At 51.4% G+C, this 27272-nt stretch overlaps 1 protein-coding gene across 2 annotated transcripts; it reads left to right on the top strand.

Annotated features, from left to right (window-relative positions):
* On the top strand, positions 1–27272 carry FXYD6 (FXYD domain containing ion transport regulator 6). 2 transcript variants are annotated; one of them, XM_033434522.2, is made up of 8 exons: positions 1–136; positions 21444–21506; positions 22100–22135; positions 22256–22330; positions 22986–23022; positions 23818–23867; positions 24409–24459; positions 26040–27272. In XM_033434522.2, the coding sequence occupies exons 2-7, from the start codon at positions 21449–21451 to the stop codon at positions 24435–24437; spliced, it is 285 nt and encodes a 94-aa protein (XP_033290413.1). In that variant the 5' UTR covers positions 1–136; positions 21444–21448; the 3' UTR covers positions 24438–24459; positions 26040–27272. The 2 variants fall into 2 exon arrangements, with proteins under 2 accessions (XP_033290413.1, XP_033290412.1); XM_033434521.2 differs by having other exon boundaries at positions 22097–22135.

The raw sequence follows: 27272 nt of genomic DNA, 5'->3' as shown, positions 1-27272 counted from the left end.
AACCCTTCCCAGCAGGGGAGGCGGGAAAAAAGCGAAAGCCTCGCCCACAGCCCTGCCCCCAGCCCCGCCGCTCCCAGGCTCCTCTGGACTCCGCGCATCCTCCTGGGATTGTCTCGGAGGGGACCGCGCCGTGCAGGTAAGTGGCTGCGGTCGTGGCAAAGTTGGGTTCTTCTTCCGGAGAGGGAGAGAGGCTGGGGTGGGGACAGATCGCGGGGCACCGGGATGCTGCCAGGGTTGGTTTGTTTCGGTGGGTGTGAGCGGTCCTCGCCGGGCAGCTGCCGCCTGGGCCGCGGAAACCGGGCAGGGGATGGAAACCCGGAGGTGGTCGTCGGAAGAGAAGAGGGGCTGCCGAGGGGAGGCAGGCCGTGGCGGTGGGAGTGAAGGTGTTCTGGAAAGGGGCTTGCCGCTACCTGGAGCTTGGGGCTACGGTTTTGGGAGAAGGGGAAAGGGCTGCTCTCCGCTGTGTCCAGGGGGTTTTCCTTTGTTACTTGGAAGCTTGGACTCTTTAAGTGGAGTGTGCGGAGGTGAAGAGAGGGAGGGGGCCGGCTGTGTGTGTGCACACATAACCATACAAAATGGAACTTGCTGGCTCGGTGCTTGGGGGACAGGGAGAGCTGGGGCTGGGCAGTGGGCACTGGGAATGGGGGCAGATAAGGAAGGCTGATTCCAGGGCATGGGGCTCATGAGAGTGTCTGCATCAATTTTCCTCTCCTCTCGTCTAACCAGTCCTAGCTTCTTCCAGGGGGCCCTGACCGCCCCCCCCACCCCGATTCCCTCCTTTCCTGGTACCCAGCCCTCTTTCCCCAGCAGGGCTGGCCCTGGCACAGCCTTCCCCATTGTGTCTCTTGGGCTTCCATGGAGACTTGGAAGGGCCGCCTGGGGCTGCTGGCGCTCGCTTCTGGGCTCTTACAAGTGGTGGCGGGTAAAGGGAGCACCCGACGGTGGGAGCAGGGAGCAGCCACACTGGAGCAATGGGCCTGGCTAGGCCCCTGCTGCCCACCTCCAGACACGGTGGGCTGTGGCTGCCGGGGCTTCTCGCCACGAATGGGGCCTCTGTCTCCACTTGCTTTGTCTCCTTGGCGTTGTGCTCTCTGGCTGGGCCCAGATTTCCAGGTTTGGAGATGGATCAGTGGGCAGCCCACGTCCTCTGTTGAAGGATCCCTCTGTGAGGGCCCAGTACCCTCATACTGTGTATGTGTGGATATGTATATCTGTTTCCGCAACTTAGCCTTTTTCACGTGACCTGCCCGGTAGTTGCCATAGAAACCCCTCTTCAATTCTCAGCCTCCCTCCTTTTCCTGCCCATTCTTTACCTCCATATCTCCTCCCCTCCCCCCAACATGGTTGCCTAGATACTGGTTATCCCTGACTTCTCAGAGTAGGAGACCCTGGAGAGCTAGCTAGCTCCCAGCTCAAAGTGATGTGGCCCCTACCCCATCCAGGCCCCCCAACACACAGTACGCATCACAAACACACCCCAAACATATGCACACTTGCCACACCACCTATACACTCACACACATACCGCACATCCTACTTGCCACACACACTGCATCAACACATCACACACACATATATCATACCACACGTACACCACACAACACGCCGAATACACCATACATATACCACACCACAACACGTCACCCCCAATGCCACACGTACACCCTGTCATCGCACTGTGTGTGCTTTCACACATACCAGCAATAACATCCCATTGCTTCCCCAACGCACACGCAGTACTTCTTCGCAGTAGGTCTCTGGCTGGAAGAGAGAGGGCAGTTTCCTAGCTCTATGCCAAGGAGCATGTAGGGGAAGGCTCAAGAAGGCCAGAAGGAAACACCTCCCCAAGAACCCTGCAGAAGATGGTGGAGAGGAATGCACTTCCAGATGTCCTCAGAGGGCAGCCCCTCTCCTAGGCGCTAGATGCAAGAGGCTGGGCATGGACCAGAATTTAAATCTCTCCATGGCAGCTTTCTATCTGCCGTGACCCTGAGAAAGCCTGAGGCTCCTGGTCCCTCCTAGGAGGCTGGACTCTGCTGCTGAGTCTTCCTGCCTAGCAGAGGATCAGGCAGCTCTGGGACCAGCAGGAGGCTCTGAGCCTCCCCAGAGGAGGGAGGAAAAGTGTGACTGTGTTTGGAGAGCGGAGAGCAGAGAGGGCAGGGAGAGGAGACAAAGCCTGGATGGGGGCTGGGAGGAGAGGGGAGCCAGAAAGAGGAGCCAGGTGAGTGTAGAAAGTGTAGGTAGGGTGATGGCAGGGAGGAGGTCCAGGCTATCCTCCCTCCCGCAGGTACACTTTCCTGCTTTCTCCTTGGCTCCGCTAGCCACATCTGTGCATCTAGGAGAGGAAGTGGGTTTGCAGAGGGCTCCTGGATTGCCAGGGCTTTTCTAAGACCTGTCGCTTCTCTAGGGGTCCTCGTGGTAGTCACCGGAGGCAAGGGTCTCCTTCCTGGCCGCCTTGTGATCTCTGGACTGACTTAGGCCCCATTTCATTCAATTATTCAAGGAATTGTTTTAAGTACTTACAATGTGTTCATTGCTAGGGCCATGAGGGTGAGAAGGAAGACACAGTCCCTGACCTCAGAGTCCTAGATTTCTCAGAGCCGGAAGGGGAACATCCAATCAGGACATCACGTAGATGGGGAAACTGAGGCTCGGGGTCACACACCCAGCTGTGGCTGAGGCCTCTGACTCTTTAGCCAGGATTTGTGACCCCATACTTCCTGTCCCACATCACTTGCCTTCTTTTCTTTATTGCCAGCAATCCTCTGGGGACCAGGATCCCTTCCAAAGTGTGGGTGCCCTAGTGGGTGGGGAGCCTGCTCCATCCTATTTTCTGGGAGAATGTGGCCCGGAGAGGGGCCAGGAGGAGCACTTCCCTAGACCCTGGAAACTCCCCACAGCCATAGGGAAGCCAGCCCACCAGACCCCCCGTAAGTCAGAGCCCAGCCCTGTTGGACCTAGCTGGCTGCCATCTGGGTGGCAGACTGTGCCAGGCAGCCCCCAGGGCTCACTGTCTGACAAATCACCCACCAGCTTCTGCCTGAACACCCTGGAGGAAGCAAACCAGTCATGACAGGCACAGCCCCTGGAGGCAGAGAGCCTGTAGCAGAAAGGCTGTGAACTGGAGACAGACCCAGGTTGTAGTCCTGGCTGTGTTCCAGGGGGAAGTGCATTCATGGCACAGATATCCTTTAGGATGCAAACTGGGTTTCTGGCAAAAGTCAGAAATGGTTTAGACTGATCTCAAGCAACTGAAAGCCTCCACGATTTTAGACCTCTGTTTCCACATCCGTCAGCAGAGGGGCTAGATTTCATGATATCTAAGGCATTTCTGCCTCCTAATTTTTATAGATTGTACAGTCTTGAAAGAGATCCCTTTTCTCTCCGGGTGACAAACTGTACTCATGATTTCATAACACAGGGTTGTAGCTGAGCTGAGCAGGAAAGGGGCTGGTTTCCGGTCACTCCGGAGAAGGCCTCCCCTTTCACCCCGTGGGCCAGGAGATGCTCAGGCAGCTCAGACTGGGCTTCTTTCTCTCAGGCTGCAGTAGCCGGTCCCCCTGGACACCATGTGCACCTGGTCTCTTCTGCCAGGATGAAAACTGGGGCTGGGTGGAGTCTTGGGAGATGTGGTCTCTGGAGAGGATGAGGTTCAAGGCCATCATTTGCTGGGTCTATGAATCCTCTGGACGGAGAGCCTTGGACCAGCTGGAGAGCATGACGGGAGGTGCTGATCAGGGTTTTCTGTCTCTAATGAGAAGCAGGGTGTCTCTGGCCAAGACAAAAGCTTGGAACCAATTTGGCATCATCTTCTCTTCTCTGGAATGGGAAGGGGGAGGGGCCCTCTGACCTGGGAAAGTATGAAGTCAGCTTGGAGCTCACACAGGAACACACTTGTTACAAAGATGCGCGGGGGAGCGGGGCTGGGGCCCTGGGAACCAGGCTGGGACCATGGGAAGGTGCCTGCTGAGCTCAGAAGATCTGATCTGAAGCCAGGGATGAGGGAGGAATGACAGTGCCCCCCATGCAGCTGGAGGGCAAAGCCAGGCCTGGGAAGGGACAAGAGGCGGGGTCTTAAATTCATACAAGCCATCCCTTGAACAAATGTTAACTGAGTCCCTCCCCTATGCCAGGCCCTGTGGGCTTCCCAGGACCCACAGAGCTGTGAGAAAGTCAGATGCTGGTTTCATTCACCGGAGCCCTCCTGCACCGGTAGATCCATCCATTAGCCCTGTCCCTCCCTCTCTCCCCAGCTGACCTTACCCGCACCTCCCCTGGGAAGGCCCTGCAACGTCCTTCTTCAACAAGCAGGGCTCCGCGCTTGCTCGTGTGTCGCTCACACTGGCACACACTCTCCCCTTCTCACACATACATAATCTCCGTACCTAACACACAGGCATGAGCTCACAGGTTCCCGAGCACCCTCTCACCTCACCCCGGTGCAGTCTCTCACCCAGACCATTGTGACCGCCTCTTCCCTTCCACTTTCTCAGCCCCCATCCTTTTACCACTGACCTTGTGGCCCCATATGTCCGATCTCTCCATTGCCCTTTTTTTAAAAAATTTTTTAAAAAAATTATTTGTTTTATTTATTTATTCATTTTTGGCTGCATTGGATCCTCGTTACGGTGTGCGGGCTTCTCACTGCGGTGGCTTCTCTTGTTGCGGAGCACGGGCTCTAGGCACATGGGCTTCAGTAGTTGTGGCATGTGGGCTCAGTAGTTGTGTCTCACGGGCTCCAGAGCGCAGGCTGGGTAGTTGTGGCGCGTGGGGTTAGTTGTTCCGTGGCATGTGGGAGCCTCCGGACCAGGGGTTGAACCCGTGTCCCCCGCACTGGCAGGCGGACTCCCAACCACTGCGCCACCAGGGAAGCCCTCCATTGCCTATTAATGAGGACAGGTACTTGGCACTGGCCCTCGAGGCTCTCAGGAACTCGGCTGCAGCCATCTCTCCAGGCCCCTTCTCCAGATGGTCATCCTGAGCCTTGCACTTCCTACCCTCTGCCTCCACTTAGGCCCTAACAGGAATGAGCTGCCTCACTCCAGCCAGCTGAGTAGTGGGTAGCGGCCTTTGGAGACGCACAGACTTGGGCTGTAATCTGGGTGCTGATGCTTCCTAGTTTTCTTAGCTCTTCTAAGCCTCAGTTTTCTTATCTGTCAAATGGGCATGAGGTTTGAGCCAGGGGTAAGCTATGTCAAATGCTTCTTGGTGCCCAGCATATGGTAAACACTCAGTAGATACTAGCTGCTATAATAATAACAATAGTAATAATAATGACACATGGTTATTATTAAAATGACATTGTTGTTGTTATAGCGTCCTTTGAGGCTTCTCTCCAGTGCTCATTCTTTCAAATAGCTTTTCCTAATTCCGAGTAAACAGACAAGCTTTCCTCTTCCTGGCACCCCTGAAATGCTCGGTTGATTCTTCCCCTAGAGTACACGCCTACTGAGCCTTCATTTAGCTACTTATGTCCACACCTGCTCCCCATACCCGCTCCCACCTCTGCAAAGGCAAGGTCTGTTTTTTGCCCCAGACAGGGCCTGGCACAGTGTCAGACATGGAGAAAGCCCAGAGAGCATCTGTGAACTGAACATATGTGGGAAAAAGCCCTCACCCACCAGGGCACGGTGAAAGCCCACTTGTCCCTCTAAGCTCTCTCCCACCTGTCACTCCTACCCAGGTACCCACCACACATACCTGAAGGATACATTCATTCCTTTATGTCCATGTGTCATTTCAGTCTGCCTGTTCCTTTGGTAGAGTCTGAAAACTAAGAGTCAGACCCTATCGGAGGTCTGGAGGTGTTTAAGGGCTGAAGGCGATGGAAGGAAGCTGATTCATCGCAGCGTTTTGGTGATTGGGGCTTAACGGAGACCTGGAGAGCTGGCTGGAGGAGGTGGGGGCAGGGGAGCACTGAGAAAGTTTTAAAATTCCTTTAAAATTCCACACAGATCCTCAGGTTGTTCTGGGCTTAGATTGGATTATGACTAAAGGCATAATGAGACTGAAGCATCCATTCATTCAGGCATGGGCATTTACTGAGCAGCTACTATGCAAAGTGTTGGAGATTCAGAGATGCCTAGAATGTGCCTCTGCTTCCAAGGAGCTCACAGTCTGATGGGAGAGACGCACATGGTCGTGATGGTGGTACCTGGAGACAGGCATGGGCCTTGGCTCTGTGGGAACTGGGGCAATGAGGCGTGTGGCAGGAGGGAGGAGACAGCGCATTTCCCGAAGCAGAGACAAACAAGTCGGGTAAACCTCCACACAGGCGACGGGACCAGGTTGGGCAGGTTTCCAGGTATGCAGGCCCACGGGTCAGGGTGCATCCCTGTGTCATTTCTACCCTCAAGACAACGTGAGCATAGACAAAGTGCCCTGTGGGTTCAAACGCGCCTCCCAGAGCTGTGCTTTCAAAGGAGGTGGGCTGTTGAGCGGAGGCTGGAAGGGGCAGGGACTGTGGTCTGGCTGTGGGCAGGGTTACTCGGGCCTGGCCCCTGGGCCTCTGGCCGCTGCTCCGAGTTTCTGTTTCTGCCGCTAGGACTGTTCGTCTGGCCTCCCTTGAATGGGCCTTTGTCAGTAGGCTGCCCACCATCCAGACTCCCCGGAACTGGACTGAGATCCCCCGGGGGGCAGGGGCACAGGCCCCTGGGCTGGCAGGTGGCAGGCATAGTCCCGCTCCCTTACTCACTCTGGACAGCTGTATCACCGGCCTGTGCTGGGGTTGGCCGCACAACGCTGCCCTGTGTGCCTGCCTCTGAGGGCTGTTGGGACAAGCCCACAGGGTGATATCTGGGATGGCGCTGCAAAGACGGTCATAGTCGGCAGTGATGGGGGAGGGGGGAAGCAAGGCCCTCTGACCCTGCTGGTGGGCCAGCTTCAGGTCTCCCCACGGAATCTTTTTAGAAACCAGGCCTGTGTTTGTGATTTGTGAATTCGGTGTGTCTGCTTCTAGGGAAAGGGTCTTATTTCTTTTTGTGGTCAGGTCTTTTCTTCCTTTGCCTCAGAAGTAATCCCACATTAAAGATAAAGGTGCCTCCGAGTTAAAATAGTAAGTTCTCTGTACGTGATAAAGCAGTTTTGTCCCTCCCATGCCCCCTGTGCAGCCGGGTTGGATTGGGTCTGGGCTCACGGAATGGGAAGAGCTTTGAGTCATGGGGACCAGCGGGCCCAGCCTCCAGCCTCCCAGCTGTGGGGTGCCCTCCTCCCTGAAGGAAGGACGGTGGGGCAGACCCAGGGATGGGGCTACACAAGGGGGCCCTGCCAGGCCTGAGGGCCCTTGGGATGAGAGGGGCCTGGTAGGAAGGGGCCATCCTGGTGGGTGTCAGCAGCGATGATGGGGGCCAGAGGCCCGGCCCTGCTTGTAAGGAGGTCCAGCTGCCCTGGGGCAGTGCAGGGAATTCAGTAAAGGGACAGCAGCCACTGTGAGCCCCTCGGCCTGTGAGAACGTCACCACCCTCTGCTCTCTCCTGAGTCCCAGGCTTTGAGTTCTCTCTGCTCTTCAGCCCTTCTCTGGAATTTTATAGTTAGGCTATTAAAGAGAATAATTTATGTTTATGCTTATTTGATGAGCGTTTAACATGCAGATCAAGGGAACATGTTGCATGTTCCTCTGAAGGGTACAGGTCCATCAGCAACCTCTGGTTGGACCCAAAGCACTTGTTTGAAAAGGCAGCTCTAAAAGCCTTTGCTGGATTTTGGCTCTGGTCTGAACCAGAAGCCCAGCCCCTATCACAGAAACATCAGACACCACCAGCAGAGCACAGGGCTCCACACCGCTTGCCAGGAAGGTGAGCATGTGTGGTTGGGGAGCTGTTTTGTTTTAAAATGAATTAAAAATTTATTAAGTTATTTTTAATAGACTGTTTAAAGAAAAATTTTAGATTTACAGAAAAACAGAACAGCTAGTACAGAGAGTTCCAATATAACCCTCCTGCACAGTTTCCCCGATTAATGTCTTACATTAGTGTGGTACATTTGTTACAATTGATGAAATAATATTGATATATTATTATTAACTAAAGACCATGCTTTATTCAGATTTCTTTAGTTTTTCCCTAAGGTCCTTTTTCTATTCCAGGACCCCATCCAGTTAACCACATCCCATTTAGTTGTCGTGTCTCCTTAGGGTCCTCTTGGCTGTGACAGTTTCTCAGACTTGCCTTGTTTTTGATGATCTTGAGAGTTTTTGAAGAGGACTGGTCGGGTATATCGCAGGATACCCCTCAATGGGGATTTAGCTGACGTTTTTCTCGTGATAAGACTGGGCTTATGGCTTTGGTGGAGGAAAATCACAAAGGTAAAGTGCAACTTTTATCACATCAGATCAAGGGTACATACCCTCAGCACGATTCCTCACTGTCGATGTTGACAGCGCTGGGTTTCCAGTCCCTTTTAGTGCCCCCGCTTCAGCAGGGTTCCAGGGCCTGGTGATCAGAGCTGTGCTTTCCACTCCTCGAGACAAACATCGATCTGTCAACCAGCATTCGCCGGCTGTCTGCACCGCCCCAGGTCTTACAAGTTGTGGAGTAGCACAGAGAGCTTCCAGGCAGGAGAACCTTATTAAAGAGAGCATTAAACCAGAATGTGCTGTGTGGCAAATCAGTGCTAATGACAGGTCACAGGCTGGAGAAAGAAAGTCAGCCCGTGGGCTGGAGTGGCAGTTGGACAAAGACAGCATTTTTCAACCTTGGCTACACATTAGAATGAGTGAAGAGATTCTAAAAATTACTGATGCCTTGGTCCCACCCCCAGAGTTTAGAATTTGATGGGACATAGTTGATCCCCATTATTATTATTATGAAAAAGCTCTCCATGTGATCCTGAGGTGCAGCCAGAGCTGAGAACTGGAATAAACAGGGGAGGGAAGGGCATTCTAAGTGGAGGGAACAGAATATACAACGGCCTGGAGATCAAAACATGCGTGGCAGGGGATGGGAGTAGACCATCTTAGCTGAAAGTAATGGGAGAAAATACTGAAAGGATAGAAAAGGGATAGACTTAGAGGTATTTATATGCCAGAATAAAAAGTTTTGATTTTTTAAAAAATAAATAGAATACGGAAGCACCATGATACACTTGAGTTTGGGAGAGAAGTGATCAGCATACCAGCAGCCCAGGGGCGCAATGATGAGGGTCTGAACTATAGAGCGAGCAACGGGAGAGAAGATGATAGAGATAGCGCAGGAGTCAGCGTGGCTGGGACTTTGCCACCGACACCACGTGAAGTTCGGCAGGCAGGGAGGAAATCCTGTGAACTCAGTTAAGACTGTAAGCTCCGTGAGGCAGGGACTGTGTTGCTGCAGCTCCCCCAGTGATGGCTAAGGTCCTGGGCAGCAGTAGGCCATCAAGAAATGTTTGTTAATTTGGTTACTGGAAGGATAATGATGCCACTCTTTCCAAAATTACACCTTGCTCCAAAATTATCCTCTCTTCTCCACCAATTTCTCCACCTAAGTGCAGGCGGATCTCAGCTCTTTGGAAAGCAATCTGATTAAATACCTCAGGCCGAGATATAAATAACTGTTAGGAATGTAAGTATTTACCTTTTAAACGAAGCATTTGGTTGAATTAAGCACTCTCTCCTTGGGAGAATGTTGTGGGCGTGGATATATTTTTGAGTAGGGGTGGTCTTTATTTCAATTCTACACCCTAATCTGATTCTGAACCATACCAGAAGAGAAGGGGATCTGCAGCTTGGCAGTGTGCTCTGAAAGGCTGTCAGTTGCTGGGCTGGTAGTTCTGTTGGCATCCCCTGTGAGCTTAGCTCCAATGGACAGGATGCCCTACAACTGGTCTGGGATGCTGTATAGCTCCCTGCATACATACACTGATGTTCTGCTAGGCAGAGAGCATCAGGGCGCCCAGCAGCTGCTGTGGGGAGACTGGGGAGGGAGAGAAGAGAGCCCGTGGTGGTGCTGAAGCTCAGCTGGGAGCAACGGGAAGACCTGTGAATAGCTGGGGGCCAGCGATGGCTGAAGGATATGCCAGGCCTCCTCCCGCCTCCTGAGGGGCTCCAGGGTCCCAGCCTTCACATCAGTCGTAGTAGACAGAATAGAGTTGAGCAGGAAACTGTGAAAGGGAAAAAAATGACATAATACATGCCAAAATTAAATAAAGCTATTTAATTTTATTTGGGTTATTCTCTCACACTGGTTTTTCTCCCCTGGCCTGGGTAAGAACACTCCCGTCCAATGAGCCCTTCATGGTCTTGGGTCAAGGTCAGCATTGTGACTTCCCTTAGTCCCCATGCATTGCCACATGTGCCAGGGAGGCAACAAGGAAGAGTGGAAAGGGCCTAGCATGTGGCATCCACAGAATTAGGAGCCGATGCCAGCTGTGCCATTGTTAGCTGTGGGGCCTTGAACGAGGCAACGTAACTCGGAGCCTCACCTTCTCTAATCTGTTAAATGGCAATGATATCCAACATCGCCTGCAGTTGTGATGTTCCTTTGAGCTAATGCTTGTGACGTTGCCTGGTGAGTCGGGTGTCTTACAGACGTTTGGTGTTATCAACATCACCACCGTCACCCTCATCAGCCCCTTCAGCCACCGTGGGCAGGTAGCAGGAGCAGGGTTGGGTGGAGTGTACACACCATCGGTCCCCCTTTGTCTTAACGACAGCCACAGGTACACTCGAGGGTCTGGGGCTGTAGGACAAGAGTCTCTGTGCTGATATATCTTGCCTCAACCTCCCTTAAATCCAAGAGGCAGGAGGACCAGGGTGCACAGTATCCCAGTCTAGCAGAAGTCTGCTCGGCCCTGCCCAGCAGGCTGCTTGGACAGCAGAGACCCTGTATCTTCCACTGGGCAGCTGTCCTACAGTCAGGGAGGGGGATGAAATGTCTTCTCCCAGGAGCTGCAGCTGTCCGTTGACTCTCCTCCCCACGCCCTGCCCAGGGGCATTTTCCCTTCTCTGCTCTTTGGAGCACCCGTGTGACTGGAGCAGGCAGGGTATGGTGGAGGCACACAGGCAGCCAAGGATGGAGGCCCAGCTGGGCCCTCACGGGGAGGGCGACAGCGTGGAGCCTTGCTTGATGTTTCTACAAAGCCGATTTCTTTTCTTAGCAGTCTCCGCCTCTCCTTGCTTTGTCACCGTGTGCATCTCTTGCTCAGTTTCTGCTGGGAGCCCCTCCCCTTGGCCAGCCTCTGTTCTGTCCTGCAGACTCTTCCTTTCTCTTCCCTTTGCCTGCCTGTCTCGCACTTCTCTTTGGGCCCCTCCCCGTTCAGCTGCTCTTCCTCTGGGGTTTCTTTCCTCTTCTGTCTCAGGTCCTGTCTTGCTTCTGTGTCTCTTGGTAGGGGCTCGCCCATGTGGCCCCGTCCCTGCTGTCCCAGGCAGATCTGAGCTCCCCACGCCACTTGTTGGTGGCCCTGGGTGATGCAGCCTGTTTTTCTGGAGGCCAGAGAGGGCAGTGGCTCTGGGGAGCCTTTTGCATCTGTAGAGCCTGCTTCCTCTGCGGGCTGAGGCCTGTCCCCCGCCTGTGTTGGGAAGTGAAAGGGGGCACCTGGGGCCTTTCCCCAGCTGTGTTCTCTATATCTCTTCCCCATTTCCCAAGAGAAGCTAGATAATAAAGGTGGAAGCTGAGGAAAGAGTTGGGGGGATGGTGATAGAATCAACAGTTGATACTTAAAAAGCAGTTGCTGTTTACCATGCAGAGTGCTCGGCTGTGACATGGTATCTCTTCATCGCAAATGACCCAAACAACACTGCATCTGCCTGGGGGCAAGGCAGGGATTACCGGTTCATAGAGCCGGCCTGTGGGATGGGCAGAGCAGCGCTGGGCTGAGAACAGATGAGCTGGAGCACGGTCAGCCAGTACCCTGTCCCCATCTCTTCTCCCTGCTTCTCTCCCACGGGCTCTTCACCTGTGAGCTGCTGCCTGACTTCCCCCGCCAGATCCCCCCACCCCCAGATTTCACAGCTTGGCTGCTTTGACCCTTCTTCCCTTGCTTCTGGACGATGTGACAGCCCCTGGGGGAATACCGAAGTCTCAGACCCAGTCCTTTTAGCAACAAGGGAGGGGCTGTGATTGGCAGCCCCCAGTAGACCTGTAGCTTTGGAGTGGGGGAGGAGCTGTCTCCCCTCCAGAGGGGAAGGTGTGGGCAATTAACTGCGCATGCACAGAGGCTGGTTCATCTAATCCTCCCAGCTCCTGAGATGCCTGTTATTGTTCCTGTTTTACAGTTTCAGAAGCAAAGGTTCTGAGAGGTAGAGTGACTTGTTCAAGGCCCCAACGCCACCGGGTGGCAGAGAGGCAGGATGGTGGAGTGGTTCAAAGCGAGGTTTGCAGGGCAGAAATAGAGGCACAGATGTAGAGAACAAACGTATGGACACCAAGGGGGGAAAGTGGCGGGGTGGTGGTGGTGGTGGTGGTGGTGGGATGAACTGGGAGATTGAGATTGACATATATACACTAATATGTATAAAATAGATAACTAATAAGAACCTGCTGTATAAAAAAATAAATAAAATAAAATTCTAAAATTCAAAAAAAAAAGCGAGGACTCGGGAGCAAAGACTTTAGACAACTTGCTTAACCTTTCTGGCCTCAGTTTCTCCATCTGTATAATGGGAATGATCAGAGCCATTTCCTAGAACTACTGTAAGGATTGAATGAGTTAGTACACGTAAACCACTTAGAACAGTACTTGGCATGCCATGAATGCCTAATAAATATTAGGTATTGTTATCACAGAGCTTCACAGTTTACAAAGAACCTTCACATATATTATCTCACTTGACCTTTATAATAGCCTTGGAAAGTGGGCAGGGGAGTTGGCTGATCCCCCACTGCCCCCGACACCATGCTCTCACCTCTGACCTAATCAACAGCATAAATCCCATAATCTGTTACAAAAAAAAATCACCCTCTCCAGTGAACAGCTCTCTATCCAACAAGGGAATAGAAATTCTCTTTTGGGGGTGAGCTGGCAGGCACTGTCCATGCCGCTGTCTCCTTCTCTCGTGAGTATGTATGAAGCCAACAATGTTAGAGGGCTTGGTTGGTAAATGTTCACCCAGAGGCAGGAACCCCTCTTTGCAGAGTTCATTTGATTCTCTCAGGGGGCTGAGCCTTGCAGCCTAAGCCCACTGGACTGGGACAGGAGTAAGGAACAGAGTGGCAGTTGCTTGGGAGGTAAGCCCTCTGGGAGCAGCAGTGCAGGTGGCCCATCATGGCCCTTTGCCCTGAGTGGGTGTGAGCCCTCCCCTGGGATGTGGGGCTGGGCGGGCTGGAATCCAGGACTCACAGCAGGAAGATTACCCTTCCTACCCCCAGCAGGGAAGCAGACTGAGCTGGGCAGAAGTTTGGGATCCAGCTCTCACTCCCCAGGGGACTGCTCTTCCTCTGCCTCAATTTGTTTCCCTTTAAAATGGATTTGATGGTAACACATATTTCACAGGCTACTTTTAAAGATTAAATGAGAATGAATACTTAAAGTAGCAGAAATAGCACCTGACCTGTATGCTGTTTATCGTGATTATTATTATCATTTCTTATATCCAATCCAGGCCCCAAGCTAGGCTTCAAATATGGGCTTCCCATCCCAGAGTTTTCATTTCCTCTCATTTCCGCCAGGGAATTCTCCCAAGATGGTGTTCTCATGGAGAGCCCAGGAGCCTGGCAGTGCTTCTCTGCTCCCCGCCTCACTGCCCTCGTCACCCGCATTCCTAGAGGTGCCTTTCCTGGCTCCGGCTGGGCTGCCCGAGGGCTCTCGGGCATTGCTCAGCCTTCCCTGCTGCCGTCACTGTGCTCCTCTCCTCCGGCCCTGGCCCGCCCACTGCCCAATCCCAGCAGACCAGAGCAGTAGGCAGGGGCTGGAGGCGTGGGTTCTGGGCCCGGCTCTGCCCCTGACCAGCTGGACGAATTGGCTGCAGCACTCCTCTTGGGGCCCCAGTCTCCTCAAATAAAAAGTAAGAGCTTTCATCTCAGTCATTCGAACTCACTGGCATTCTGTGATTCTAACTCCATCTGGTAAACCTCAGATCTTGCTTATATCCTATTTATATACAGTGGAATTTTCTTTTAACCAGCTTCTTTGTCACAAAGGTTTGGATACGTCATAGGCTAAATCATACAATAACGTGTCTAGGGTAACCTGTTAGCCTAAACGTTGGGGCTCGGGCATTCTGTGACCCCATAAAAGGCTCCCTTCTGGCATGTGCTGTCTGGAGAGGGGGCCTCATCTTTCTCTGGGGATCCTGCCAGTACCCAGGCCTTGATGATACCCCTGGGCATGTTTTTGATGGGCTGAACCCAAAGGAAGGCAAGCAGGTGGGATGGAAGGGATGGGAGGTGAGGCCTTGGGGGCTGAGTGAGACAGAGATGAGGATGAGATAATGATGTTCCACTGTAATTTGGAGCCTATACATTTTAAAGGGAGGTCATTTCTGAGTTATTTTCACAATAGAACTGGGTATTCTGATCCACCTCGCTGCTGCGTGTAATCAAAAATAACATAGCATGATGCTGGATCATCAACTAGTGGCTTCTCTTTCTGAGCAGCTTCTACCCAGCAATTATGTGAAATTATGTGACTCAGATGGAAAGATAATCACCGGAGAAACTCTTCTGATTGCTTTTCTCCTGCACATGCAGAAAAGCAAGTGTGCAGACAGCAGAAAGATCAGGGGGGAAAATTAACATGGATGTGCTATTGCCGCCCAACGTGTCAGCTGTTTACCAATGTAGAGATAAATGAGAGTATGGAAAGGAGCAGAAAAATGAATGGAAAATCAATCCTTTCTCAGGAGATGCTGCCGAGGAAGCAAAATGTGACTGGTTCCATTTTCTACATGGGGAGGATGATCTGAATGATCTAGAGTTCAAGACTCCCCATCTAACAGCGATGATTTTGCCAGAGCCCCCTCCCAGGGAGCCAGGTCCTCAGGCACCCCCAGGTAGGGGGTCCATGACCTCACATGCACAGGAAGCTAAGGTAATATTCCCGAACGTCCTCTCCCAGCTCCACCCAATTCTGCCTTGCTTTTCCGTCTTCCAAAGATCCCTCCCTCCTTTCTTCCATCTACTTCTTAAACTCTGTGGCCTGGAAATGAGATGTACCACTTCTACCACATCTTAATCTCCCCCTCCCCCTAGCCAGCCCCAGGCAGCCCAGCTTCCTTTCTGGGATAAAGGAATGTGTGGGAACTGGGAGGGTGTAGGACACAGAGGGGTGGCTGTGTGGGAGGGAGGGAAGGCAGAGAGAGAGTCTCTGGTGCATCAGTGAGAGAAAGGCGTTTTGTGTCCCGTCAGAGGCTCTGTATGTGTACATGGCCACTCGACTCGAGGGCAGTGCCAGGGGTACCAGCGGGATTTTAAAAAAATGGGTGTGGGGGTCCAAGAGGCACCCTGAGGAAGCTTGTGCTGAGGTGTGGCTGGTATAGTCCAGGCCTGGGCAGCAGCTTGATCGAGCGAAGTTGGTCCCTTTTCAAATCTGTAACAGTATTTCTTTCAGCTCACTGTAACTTGATCAGGAATGTTTTCTTTAGAATACAAAGACAGGTCTTTACTCTTTAGCCTGGCATTCAAGATCCTCTAGAGGCTGTCTCCCAAGTGTCTTACCAGAATTCTCACCACCCACACCCTCATGCTTTACACAACCCGATTATTCACTGTTTTGGAAGGTATCTTACTCTAGAAATGGCAAATACTTTGCAGATGGCTGTCACGGCCCCCTCCTGCGCTATGTAGACATTACTAATGGATGAAGGCCCTCTCTCCTGCCCCATTTCATTCAGAATCCTTCTGAGGAAGCCACTAAAGGCGGCCACTTTTTTTGTTTTGTTTTTAATTTATTTTGGGCTGCATTGGGCCTTCGTTGCTGCGCGTGGGCTTTCTGTAGTTGCAGTGAGTGGGGGCTACTCTTCATTGCGGTGTGCGGGCTTCTCATTGCGGTGGCTTCTCTTGTTGCGGAGCACAGGCTCTAGGCACGCGGGCTTCAGTAGTTGTGGCACATGGGCTCAGTAGTTGTGGCTCACGGGCTTAGTTGCTCCGCAGCATGTGGACCAGGGCTCTAACCCATGTTCCCTGCATTGGCAGGCGGATTCTTAAACACTGTGCCACCAGGGAAGCCCAGGTGACCACTACTGAATGAAGTACCTTGAGGTTCCACTTGAACCGAACTTGAACTTGAATACTATTGTTATCCCCGCCTCCCATTTTCCCTTCTCACTGCCTTTGCTCATGCTGTGTCCTCTGCCAGAATGCCCTTCCTCTTCTCTCTTCTTACCCCTGTCCATCAAAATCCCATCCTGCTTTCAAGGTTCAGCTGGAATGTCAACTCCTCCATGGAAATGTCCCAGGTCTCCTGTTGTATTCCCTGCTCCCCTTTTCCGTGCCCTGCTGGCTGAACCTTGAATGTAGTCTCTGCCTTTTGTGAAGCTCTCTTCACATTTGCTGATACACCAGAGCCCTCTGCTTTCAAACCTTGCTGCCCTGTCCTGTTCACCTGTTTATCCCTTGCAGAACCCGCTATCGTATAACCCCGTCTAGGAATTCAGTGTGTATGTGTGTGGGGGATTAACTTGAACGTGAGCATCTATGGAGGTGATTGGGGGGAGCTGAGGGGAAGGTGTAGCAGTGACTAGTGGCCTGGAACCCTTGATATGTGTCCTTCCTACTCCCAGGAGGGGCCCTGCTCACCTAATAACCCCTCTCCTGGCTAGAAGCAAGTCCCAGCTGCTACTCCTGTTCAAGGGGAGGGGATTACACAAAGGTTTGAATACTAGAAGGTTGGAATTATTGGGGATCACATTAGAGTCTGTCCACCAGAAGGGTGAAATTATAAACAAAAACTGAGTTTACAACTAATGGATCTTCATTAAAGAAAATTCTAAAAGATGTTCTCTGGGAATTAAGAAAATGGCTTGATGGAGGTCTGAGATTCAAAAGGAATCACGAACAAATGAGTTAGTAAATAAGTTGTATTAGTTATCTGTTGCAACATAACAAATTACCGCCAAACTCAGTAGCTTAAAACAACAAACATTTGTCATCTCACACAGTTTCTGAGGGTCAGGAGTCAGGCAGCAGCCTAGCTGGGTGGTTTTGCTCGAGGTCTTTGATGAGGTTGCACTCAAGCTGGCAGCCAGGGTGGCAGTCAGTGAAGGCTGGAGAACCTGCTTCCAGGCTCACTTCCATGGTTCGTAGCAGCCTTACTTCCTAGTGGGCTTTTGAACTGCGGCTCTCAGTTCTTTGCCACGTGGGCCTCTCCACAGGGATGCCTGGGCATCCTTAAGACATGGCAGGTAACTTTCCCCAGAGCAAGCAATCCGAGAGAGAGAGAGAGCAGGAAAAGAAAGCTGTGGTGCCTTTTATATCTAATACTGGAAGTGACATATCAGTTCTGCCATATATTATGGGTCACACAGACTAACCCTGGTGCACTGTGGAAGAGGAGTATACAAGGATGTGAATACCAGGACGTACTGGGGGCTCGCTTGAAGGCTGGCCACTATACACGTGAGTGAATCTAAACAAATGTTCTTTCCAAGAAATAGAAACACTAGCGTCTGTTTCATAGGATTAAGAAAAGAACTGAAAATTGGTACAGTAATAGCATATATATCATGAAGGGGGTGATTTGTATTTTTCAAGAAGAGTATTGTACCTAATAACTATTATACATTTTAACTTTAGACTTTTAAAATCTTTGTTAAGTTGAATACTGTTTTGGTCTGTTCAGAGGCTGCTATAACAGCATACCATAGACTACATGGCTTATAAACGATAGCGATTTATTTCTCACAGATCTGGAGGCTGGGAAGTCCAAGGTCAAGTTGCCAGCAGATTCAGTATCTGATGAGGACCTGCTTCCTGGTTCATAGACAGCGTCTCCTCACGGACCCCTCACATGGAAGAAAGGGCAAGAGGGCTTCCTGGGGTCTCTTTTAGAAGAGCACTAATCCCGTCACGAGGGCTTCCCCCACTCATGGCCTAATCACCTCCCAAAGGCCTACCTCCACATACCATCTCATTGAGGATTAGGTTTCAACATATGAATTTTGGGAATCCAAACATTCAGTCTATAGAAAATACAAATGGTAAAATTCCAAAGGTAACCACTAAAAGACTAGAAATAACTTGTGTAATTTCTCAAGCAGTAGAGGGAGAAAATGAATAAGAAAAAAAAAAAAGTCGAAAGAGAAATACACATAAGAAAAGTAGGGAAGAACAGATGGTAGAAATCAGACCAAATATGTCAATAGTCACAATAAAGTTGAATGGAGTAAACTTGACAGTTAATAATCAGGTTGAATTTTTAAAAATCTAGCTCTTTACATTTATAAGATGGTAAGATACAATGTGTAAAGACACAGAAGAGTAGAAAGTAAAATGGAATTTAAGACAGGATCCCTATATAATCCTAAAAGGTCCAACCCACAGGACAATATAACAGTTTTAAACTTTCTGTTACGATATTGTGAGAAACACAGGGATAAATTTATATATCCTTCCTCACAGTGGCAGACTTTAAAGCACCTATCTCAGTTTTTGGTAGGTCACATAGTCAAAAACTGAGAAAATATATAGAAATTTAAATAACACCATTAATAATCTTAATTTAATGGGCATATAGAACTTTCTTCCCAAAAATGAAGGAATTACACAGAATATAATTTTTGAAACAAATAACCATATACTAGATCATAAAGCAAGTCTCAGTAAATTTCAAGGTATCTATATCCTACAGACCACATTCTCTGACCACAGTGCACTTGTTAGAAGTCAGTAACAAAGGCAAATTAAAAATCACTATACATTGGGACATTTTAAAAACATGCTTCTTAATGCACAGGTCAAATAAATTATAATACAAGTCTAAAGTGCTAAGAACTAAACAATAATCAAAAAGCCACATTTCAAAGCTTATATTTGGAGTGAAAGTGGCACTTAGAGGGTTATATAGTCTTTTTATTTATTTATTTATTTATTTATTTATTTAGGGCTGCGTTGGGTCTCCGTTGCTGTGCGCGGGCTTTCTCTAGTTGTGGCGAGCAGGGGGGTACTCTTTGTTGCGGTGCGTGGACCTCTCATTGCGGTGTCTTCTCTTGTGGAGCACGGGCTCTAGGTGCGCGGTCTTCAGTAGTTGTGGCTCGCAGGCTCTAGAGCACAGGCTCAGTAGTTGTGGCATATGGGTTTAGTTGCTCCATGGCATGTGGGATCTTCCTGGACCAGGGCTCGAACCCGGGTCCCCTGCCTTGGCAGGCGGATTCTTAACCACTGCGCCACCAGGGAAGCCCTGGTTATATAGTCTTAAATGCTGATATTAGAAAACAAGAAAGGCTAAATATTAATGAACTAGGCATCCAACATAAGATAAATCTAAAGAAAAAAACAATAGAATAAACTCAAAGAACCTATAAGGACATGTATTTTATGATACTTTTATATGAAATGTCCAGAATAGGCAAGTCCATAGAGACAGAAAGTAGATTACTGGTTGTTAGGGACTGGGAGAAAGGAAAAATGGGAAATGACTGCCAGTGGGTACCGGCTTTCTTTTTGAGATGATGAAATGTTTCTTAGTGCTGATGGTTGCATAGTTTTGTGAATATACTAAAATCATTGAATCATACATTTTAAAAGGATGAATTTCATGGTATGTGAATGGTATCTTAATTTAAAATTTTTGTTTGAAGAAGAGCAAGGGACTGATTAAAAATATATATTCAGGGTACTCTTTACTTTTGGGAGTAAGGCGGAGGGATGGGTTGGAGGAAAATAGAAGTAAATGTAGCAGTATGTATAAAGTTCTAGTTCTTAAGTTACTTAATGGGTGTTTCCTTTATGTTTCATTACATGTGTGTTATATATATATATATATATATTTTTTTTTTTTTAAATTTTATTTATTTATTTATTTACCTATCTTTGGCTGTGCTGGGTCTTCGCCTCTGTGCGAGGGCTTTCTCTAGTTGCGGCGAGTGGGGGCCACTCTTCATCGCGGTGCGCGGGCCTCTCACTGTCGCAGCCTCTCTTGTTGCGGAGCACGGGCTCCAGACGTGCAGGCTCAGTAGTTGTGGCTCACGGGCCCAGTTGCTCTGCGGCACGTTGGATGTTCCCAGACCAGGGCTCGAACCCGTGTCCCCTGCATTGGCAGGCAGACTGTCAACCACTGCGCCAGGGAAGCCCACATATATTTTTGTACATGTAAAATGTAATATGAAACTTAAAAGAAATACAAATATTAAATGAAGTAGCATTGAAGGCAAATGACTGCCTTATGAGAAACGCTCCTTGAATTGGGAGTCCAGAGTTCTGGGTCTGTGCCTTGGCCTGACCCTGGATGGAGCTGTTCTGACCTCTGCTGGCTGGGAGGTGAAGGGCAGCTGGGGGCTGCTGGCTGCGGGGCGGGAACGGAATAGGGCGTGAACCGACAGAGCAAGCATGGTCCTGGCCCCTAGACAGTGTGCAGGGGGTTAGGCCGCTGCCAGTCTCACCCCACTAAGAAAGAGGAAGCAGCCTTGGGCTTTCGTGTTTCGGGTTTCATTCCCCTTTCCTCTCTGGCTCTTTACCACATTCCTTTAATTAAGCCCAGGAATGAGGTGTGTGTAACTGCACCGAAATCCATCCCTGGGAGGGACCAACCGGCCCTGCCCTCTGCCTCCATCCAGGGGCCACTGACCCCAGAGCCCAGGGGCTTGAGCTCACGAGCAGAAGTCTCAGGCCCTTTCTGGGGAAGGAGAGACCAGGGCGCCGATGCTCAGAGAGCATGTCTCCGTGCTCCCTTTGTTTAATCAAACCACCTATCTGGAGGATTATGAACTGAAGTCTATAGGAAGAGTTGACCTGGGCACTCTGGAGGTGAGAGCGTGAGGGGTACCTTGATGGAGAGCTGCCAGCATTTCAGGGTTTACTCTAAAGAGTCCAGGAAACAGCAGGCCTTCCTCCCCAACCCCTGGCTTACCTGCCCCATTTAATCTGATTGAAAGAAGAACTTCCGCCAGTGGGTCTCGGTTGTAGGGAACCAGGCCAGAAAGTCCCAGACATCTTAATGAGCTAGAGATGGCCACATCTCTAGGTGGCCCAGAGAGGAGGACACAGGTGATGTGATCTCCCAAGCCCTTGGGGTTTTATGACTTTGGCACCAGAGAGGCAGCCGGGCAGAGGCATTCCTGAGCTGCGTTGGGATCCAGACAGTGCTACTCGCTACCATGATTGCCCTTTCACCTCCTTAACCTCAGCCTCTTCACCTGCGAAATGGGTTAGTCACAGTGCCTGCTAGTTGAACTGATTCTGTTGTAATTGAACTCATGCGTGCAGAGCACTCCGTAAGGAGTCTATAAACGTCAGCTGCTTGGGCTCTGTCGTCTGACCTCACACCGTGTGGAGAGAGCTCAGAGTCGGGGTGGGAAGCCAACTGGGGCCCTCGCCAGGCTGAGGGTCGGAGTGGGGAGTCTCCTACCCAGAGAGTCATTTTCCTCCCTCCGTCCCCAGACGCCATGGAGGTGGTGTTGCTCTACCTGTGCGGCCTGCTGGCCCCGGCGGTCCTGGCCAATGGTAAGTACCCCTTTCTGGTGGAAGGTCCAGGCCCTTTGGGACACTAGGGTTGGGGGGCTCTCAGGTTCTACATGTCTGACCAGCTGTCCCGCCTTTAGTCAGCAAAGAAAGTCCTGGAAGGCAGCAGCTAACACAGCCCCTATTCCAGCCTGCCCACCTCTCCCCATGGGCTCCAGCCCTCAAACCCACCAGGTCCCTGTAGACTTTTAACCTGAACTTTGGGAGTCAGCCTTGTACATCAGTCTCTAGATTGTGCAAGTCACGTGTCCTTCCGTGGTCTTAGTTTCCCCACCTATAACAAGAGGAAAATAGACCCTGCCTTTTGATGATGACCTAAGGTACAAAGGAGCAATAAATGTGGATGCTGTGAATGCAGACTGATTGGTGCTCTGAGCTGCACCTGCCTTTGGCTTCTAGGCTGGCCCTGGCAGGCAGGCCCACCCTTCCGTGCTTCTCTGGGCATCTCTGCTTCATGGGCCCTGTTTCCCAGGAATTCCTTTGTGGGGAGTGAGGCCTGTGAGAAGGTAGGACATTTGGGAATCAGGATGTGTAGCTCTCTCCCCCTTGACCACACCTGTTTGTTTTTCTAGCAGCTGAGCAGGAGAAAGAAAAGGACCCTTTTCATTATGGTGAGCAGGGACGGTGACCCTGGGTGGGGAGGGGGAGGCACAGCCCCGTCCAGGGGAGGGATGGACACGCTCTCACTGGCCCTTCCCCTCTTCCATCTCTCACTCTTGTTCCTCTGGCAGACTACCAGACCCTGAGGATCGGGGGATTGGTGTTTGCTGTGGTCCTCTTCTCGGTGGGGATCCTGCTTATCCTAAGTAAGTTTGTTTGTTCCTTTGTTCACTCTAAGGGCAATGTCTGCAGCTGTGAAGTGAGTGGGGAACAGTGTAAGAGACTGGCGGTTCTCTTTCCTGGAGAGGGAAGGAGCCTGTCTGTCTTCCTAGTTATCTCCAGGGCCTAGTACACTGCTGGGCACATAATAGGTGCTCAGTGAAACAGTGAAGAATGAACAAAATAAGTGCTCGATGAAAACAAGCACAGATACGAAGGGGCGGAGGTGGCTGTCCCCCTGCTGTCCCCATCAGGGCGCGAGTGGGGGCGTCACAGGAGAGGAGACAGGGGCTGTCTTTAGAGTGCTCCAAGGGGTGTGCCCCTGCGTGTGTTTCCCCTCGTGAGCCTGGGCTGCATGGAGCTGTCTGCGTTTACATGGTCAAGCAGACAGTGGTGCTGTAGCCATCCAAACTGCTGACGGTTGAACCTTGGCCGCCGAAGAGCCCTGCTCCAACCAGGGATCGCCGCATGCAAACCGTGTGCAAACCGCTGTGCCGCATGCAAACCGCATGCAAACCGCTGTGCAAACCGTGCAGTGCCCAGGAGTCGGGGCTGCTGTTCGCACAGTCTCACAGACTCACTGGGCAGCCCTGCTGTGGCTAAGGCAGGACATTGACCTTGGATGGTTTCTTTGCTTTTCAGGTCGTAGATGCAAGTGCGGTTTTAACCAGAAGCCGCGGTAAGGATGCCATGGCTGTGGACATCTGGGGTGATGACGCTAAGAGGGGACAGGGAGGGGCCTGTGGTGTGTGACCCCAAATGAGTGTGCTTTTGGATTCTTGTCTCAGAAACAGGCTGTGTGTGTTGGGGTAGAGGTGGAAGTTTTGAGGTTGTCAGGCAGTCTTTGGGGCAGAGGAGAGGTCAGAACATCAAGGGTTAGCCCATCCTTCTTTTTTCTGATGTATGTATGGGGTGGGGGAAGGGGGAGAAGATGCTGGATCCTTGTCTGGAGGCCCTTGAGTTGGGCTTGGGAGAAGGGAAGCAGAGGGCCTCCGGGCCTCTCCTGAGATCTGTCTCCTCTCTTCAGGACTTGTGACACTGTCCTGTGGTCACCTGCTCATGAGGTTCTTTGAGCTTTGTGGAATGTTGGGCTTCCTTTCGCCCACCCTCTACCTCCACCTAAGGGCACAACCCATTAGTCCACCATGGTAACCCAGGGCAGCGCTGGACCTCAGGAGTCCAAAGTCTGTGGCAGGACACAACCCAAGACCCCATGCAGCCCTAGGCCATCTCTTCCCAGTACTTAGCTCTCTCAGGGGCCGACATTGAAGGGTGCCTGTAAGTTCCCCTGACTACATCCCCTTTGGCCCTGGCCTCCCCCGCCCCATGAGCCCCATGAGCCCCATGGTGGGGAATGATCCACTATGACTTGGAGGAGAAGGATCCTAGGGCCCTGCCCCAGCAAGGTGAGTGGCGATGCTCTCTGGGTTTGCCCTGGAGACCTCTGACGGGCTTGCATTTCATCCTCTTGCAGCGCTCCAGGGGACGAGGAGGCCCAGGTGGAGAACCTCGTCACTGCAAATGGTAAGTGTCAGGACCACCCGCCCAGGTGGGATGGAGGGAATGGGCAAGGGTTCTCCTACAGCTTGAGGGTCGGGGACGGTTGCCAGGTGCCGTCGTCTCTTGAGAGCTGGCCGGTCAGACGTGCTTGCATAGTGCCAGAGTGGGGGGGTCCCCGGGGCTCTGCTGTGCATCACTCCCTCCCCTCCACCAACAGGCTGCTGCTCCTGACGGCTGCTGTTTACAGGAATCTTCTTAGTGTTTGGCATGATACGAAGTGCTTCACTTCTCATTTAATGGGCGCACAGCCCCTCGGGGTAGGCGTCGCTCTCCACATTTTACAACCAAGGGACTCAGAAAAGTTAAGGAACGTGCCAGGTTCTCTAACAAGCGAATAACAGGACAAGGATCTGCCCCAGGTCTGTCTGACTCGAAATCCACATGAGTCACCTTTGCTGTGCGGGTCAGGTTCCCACAGAGACAGGCACAGTCACGGCTGCGGCAGGGGGTGGCCCGCTGGGGTGAGGGGTTCATGCACTACCCTCCATTCTGGTTCTCTTTCCAGCAACGGAGCCTCAGAAAGCAGAGAACTGAAGTGCAGCCCTCAGGCACAAAGGTAAGATGCTGTCTGCCTGCATCTTCCTGTCACCATCACTGTTCTGACTGAGGTCCGGCCGAGGAGTCATCGGGGAAGAACTGGGCTAGCTCTTGCAACGCGCCCAGCTTTTATTATGAGCTGTGCTCTCAGGAGGCTCATGTCTGAAGGGTGATGAGACAGACGGATTGAAACCTCCCAGGTGTACCACACACACACAGAATGAGCAGTCGGGAAATAGAGCTTCCGTAGCAACCCAGCGGTCAAGTTGATAGGGTGCCATCCTAGCTACCACGTGGGCATGACTTGGGAGAGAATTAGTCAGTGAAATACTCCTAATGTCAAAGTAGCATAAAGACAATGGCTTTCAGTGATGATTCAGAGAGTACCTTCAGGCCGCTTTTTAAAGTTAACATTTTAGTCTTAAACTTTCCAACCCTACGTAAAAGTAGGGAGAATAGTATATGACCCCCCCCATACCAGCATTATCAGTTCTTGACGTTTAGGGGCGCTGTTTTTAGTTCTATTTAGTATCCGTTTCCATTGTTCATTATATCAACAGTAATGCAGGAAAGTAATAAATGCTTTACAGTTTTCAAAATGCTGCCACAAACACAAACTCACTCAAGCCTGCCAGAAGATGTAAGAAGGACAGGTAGGGTTTAGCCCCATTTTACAGATGAAGAAACTGAGGTCAGACAGAGTAGCCATACATATAGTAAGTAACCGGCTGGAACTCGAGCTCAGGGCTTTGTAGTTGAGTGCTGCATCTCACTACACCCCTCTGCTCCTGCCCGTCTCCCTTTGTAACATACCCTGGAATATACTGGGGCGTGGCGGGGATCAGTCTTCTATCAGCTCACTTCTGCCTTTCTTTCCACACAAATAAGGGATATACTTTATCCTAAATCGTAAGTTAAAGGAGATTTCTGGATGTAAAATGCCTGACACACCAGCTTTTACCATCACGGTAATAACACAGGGTACTTGTGGAGCATTTGAATTCTTTCCTAAGGGTGGGCAGAGTGGGGCTCATTACCTCCTGTCTTCTAGCTGGGCCTCGGGAAGGTTAAAGATGCCTCAGTTTGACGTAGATCCAATCCAGGAGGCAGGCATCCCAGCTGCAGCTCGGTGTTCTGTCTATGTCATGGCAGCTGGCAACTCGGATCTGGGGAGCGGTGTGGGAAGCTCCAGGGAGAGAGCCTTGAGCCAGCAGTTGTCTTTTTTTTTTTTTTAACTAGAACTTCCTCGGAAACCCTGTTTTCCTGAGTCTCAGGACTGTGAGCGATTCTTGGAGGTGTCCTGAGATAGAAATCCCGGGTTTAACAATTTCCTTTCCACATCTACCAGGTTCCATCCCCCTGAGAGAGCCCTTCTCCTGAGCTCCACGCCCTCCTCCACCTTCATCTCCTGGCCCTGCTTCTCAGGCTCATCCTCCTTGATTTGCTGAGAACAAGGCACTCAGAGTGGGTCTCATCTTGGGAGTTTCCGTGGGCAGAGGGTCTGTCCTAATTAATGGCTGGGAGACGAGCAGGTAAAGAGTTTTGAAAGGAAGCCAGAGTTTCGTTTTAATTTAAATTCTCTCTCACTTCAACCTCTAGAACCTGAAGGCAGCTGCTTGAACCTTTAGATGCAAATTCTGATGCTTAAGAAAACCGGCCACTTCAGCAACAGATCTTTCCCCAGGAGAAGCCAAGAACTTGTGTGTCCCCCACCCTCTCCCCAACCCCTCGACACCTGTCCTCAACTTGATGATGCAACCCCTGCCTCCCTGCCGCCTGTGGTCTCGTCCGCCTCCTGTGACGTGTGTCTGTGTGTGTGTGTGTCTGTCTGATGATGTGGTCTTTGTGGCTGCTTGTTCGTGGATGACATTGTATCTTAGTGAACCTGGCCCCACTTTCCCGGGCAGGAGCTGAGCCATGTGGCTGTCAGCTCGTCTCTGCTCTCCATGGCCCCATCGCCTTCCACTCCCGGGAGTCTGCTTTGTCCCTAAGAGGCCAGTTCCTTCTCTTGATTTACGGGTGGATGGAGGGGTTGGGCACGGGCGGAGTCTCCGATCGGCTTGGGACTTGGGAAGGTTTACATCACCTTCGTGATCCTTCTACATGGCCCGTCTTCACTCCTTTTATAAGAACCTTGCTTCCATATTTGTCCCTGGACCAAGTCTGTTCTGAGGTCTCTTGGCAGTGGGAGGTTCCCAGCAAGGAGCCGATGAGCCCGCTTTGCCCTGGGGCAGCTACACCCCTTCCCTGGTGCCCATCTGCCCCACCTTACTCCGCCCCTGGGGAACGTGCCCCTTGCATATCTTCTCAGCAATAACCCCGTGGGCTCTGGAACCCCACCCCCTTCTCCAGCCTTTCCTGCTCCCAAGATGCCCATCTATAGCCCAGCTCGTCTGGACTCAGACTCCTGTCCCTGGACTGAGGCTCTGTCAGGTGATGGCTGAAGGGGTGCATTCAGCTGGGGCCGGTGCTCTGGGGAGGGGCAGCTGGGAGAGCAGGGGTCCTTTGCTTCTCTGTCCACATCCCACTGGCCAGGCAGCAGCGGGGGCTCCTGCACCCTCTGCTCGCCTGTCGCCGGCCAGAACGGCAAGTGCAGCGGCTGTGCTGCGGGTTAGGGACCCGGCAGGGCTCCGCACAGCCCTGCTGCAGGGGGAACAGCACGAGGTCGAAGCTGGTGAAGAGAGTGGAAAATCAGACCCCGCCCCTCCCGCTCATCGTGTTCTCGTGGAAACTAACCAAACCGTGCCGCTGTGACCAGGACTGCTGTTCTCTGTGTCGTGATCTCTCCTCAACAACGACGAAAAGGAATAAAATACCACTTGTTTCCTAGTG

The sequence above is a fragment of the Orcinus orca genome, chromosome 8, assembly GCF_937001465.1.
Source record: "Orcinus orca chromosome 8, mOrcOrc1.1, whole genome shotgun sequence".
Classification (NCBI taxonomy): Eukaryota; Metazoa; Chordata; class Mammalia; order Artiodactyla; family Delphinidae; genus Orcinus; species Orcinus orca.
This window is presented reverse-complemented; position numbering and strand designations above follow the sequence as displayed.

Bases quoted from the DNA above. Each gene is read 5' to 3' on its own strand.
- FXYD6 (XM_033434521.2), top strand. From the start codon at position 21,449: ATGGAGGTGGTGTTGCTCTACCTGTGCGGCCTGCTGGCCCCGGCGGTC. The intron at 21,507-22,096 runs GTAAGTACCCCT...TTGTTTTTCTAG, and splicing joins CCCGGCGGTCCTGGCCAATG to CAGCTGAGCAGGAGAAAGAA. The intron at 23,023-23,817 runs GTAAGGATGCCA...ATCCTCTTGCAG, and splicing joins GGTTTTAACCAGAAGCCGCG to CGCTCCAGGGGACGAGGAGG.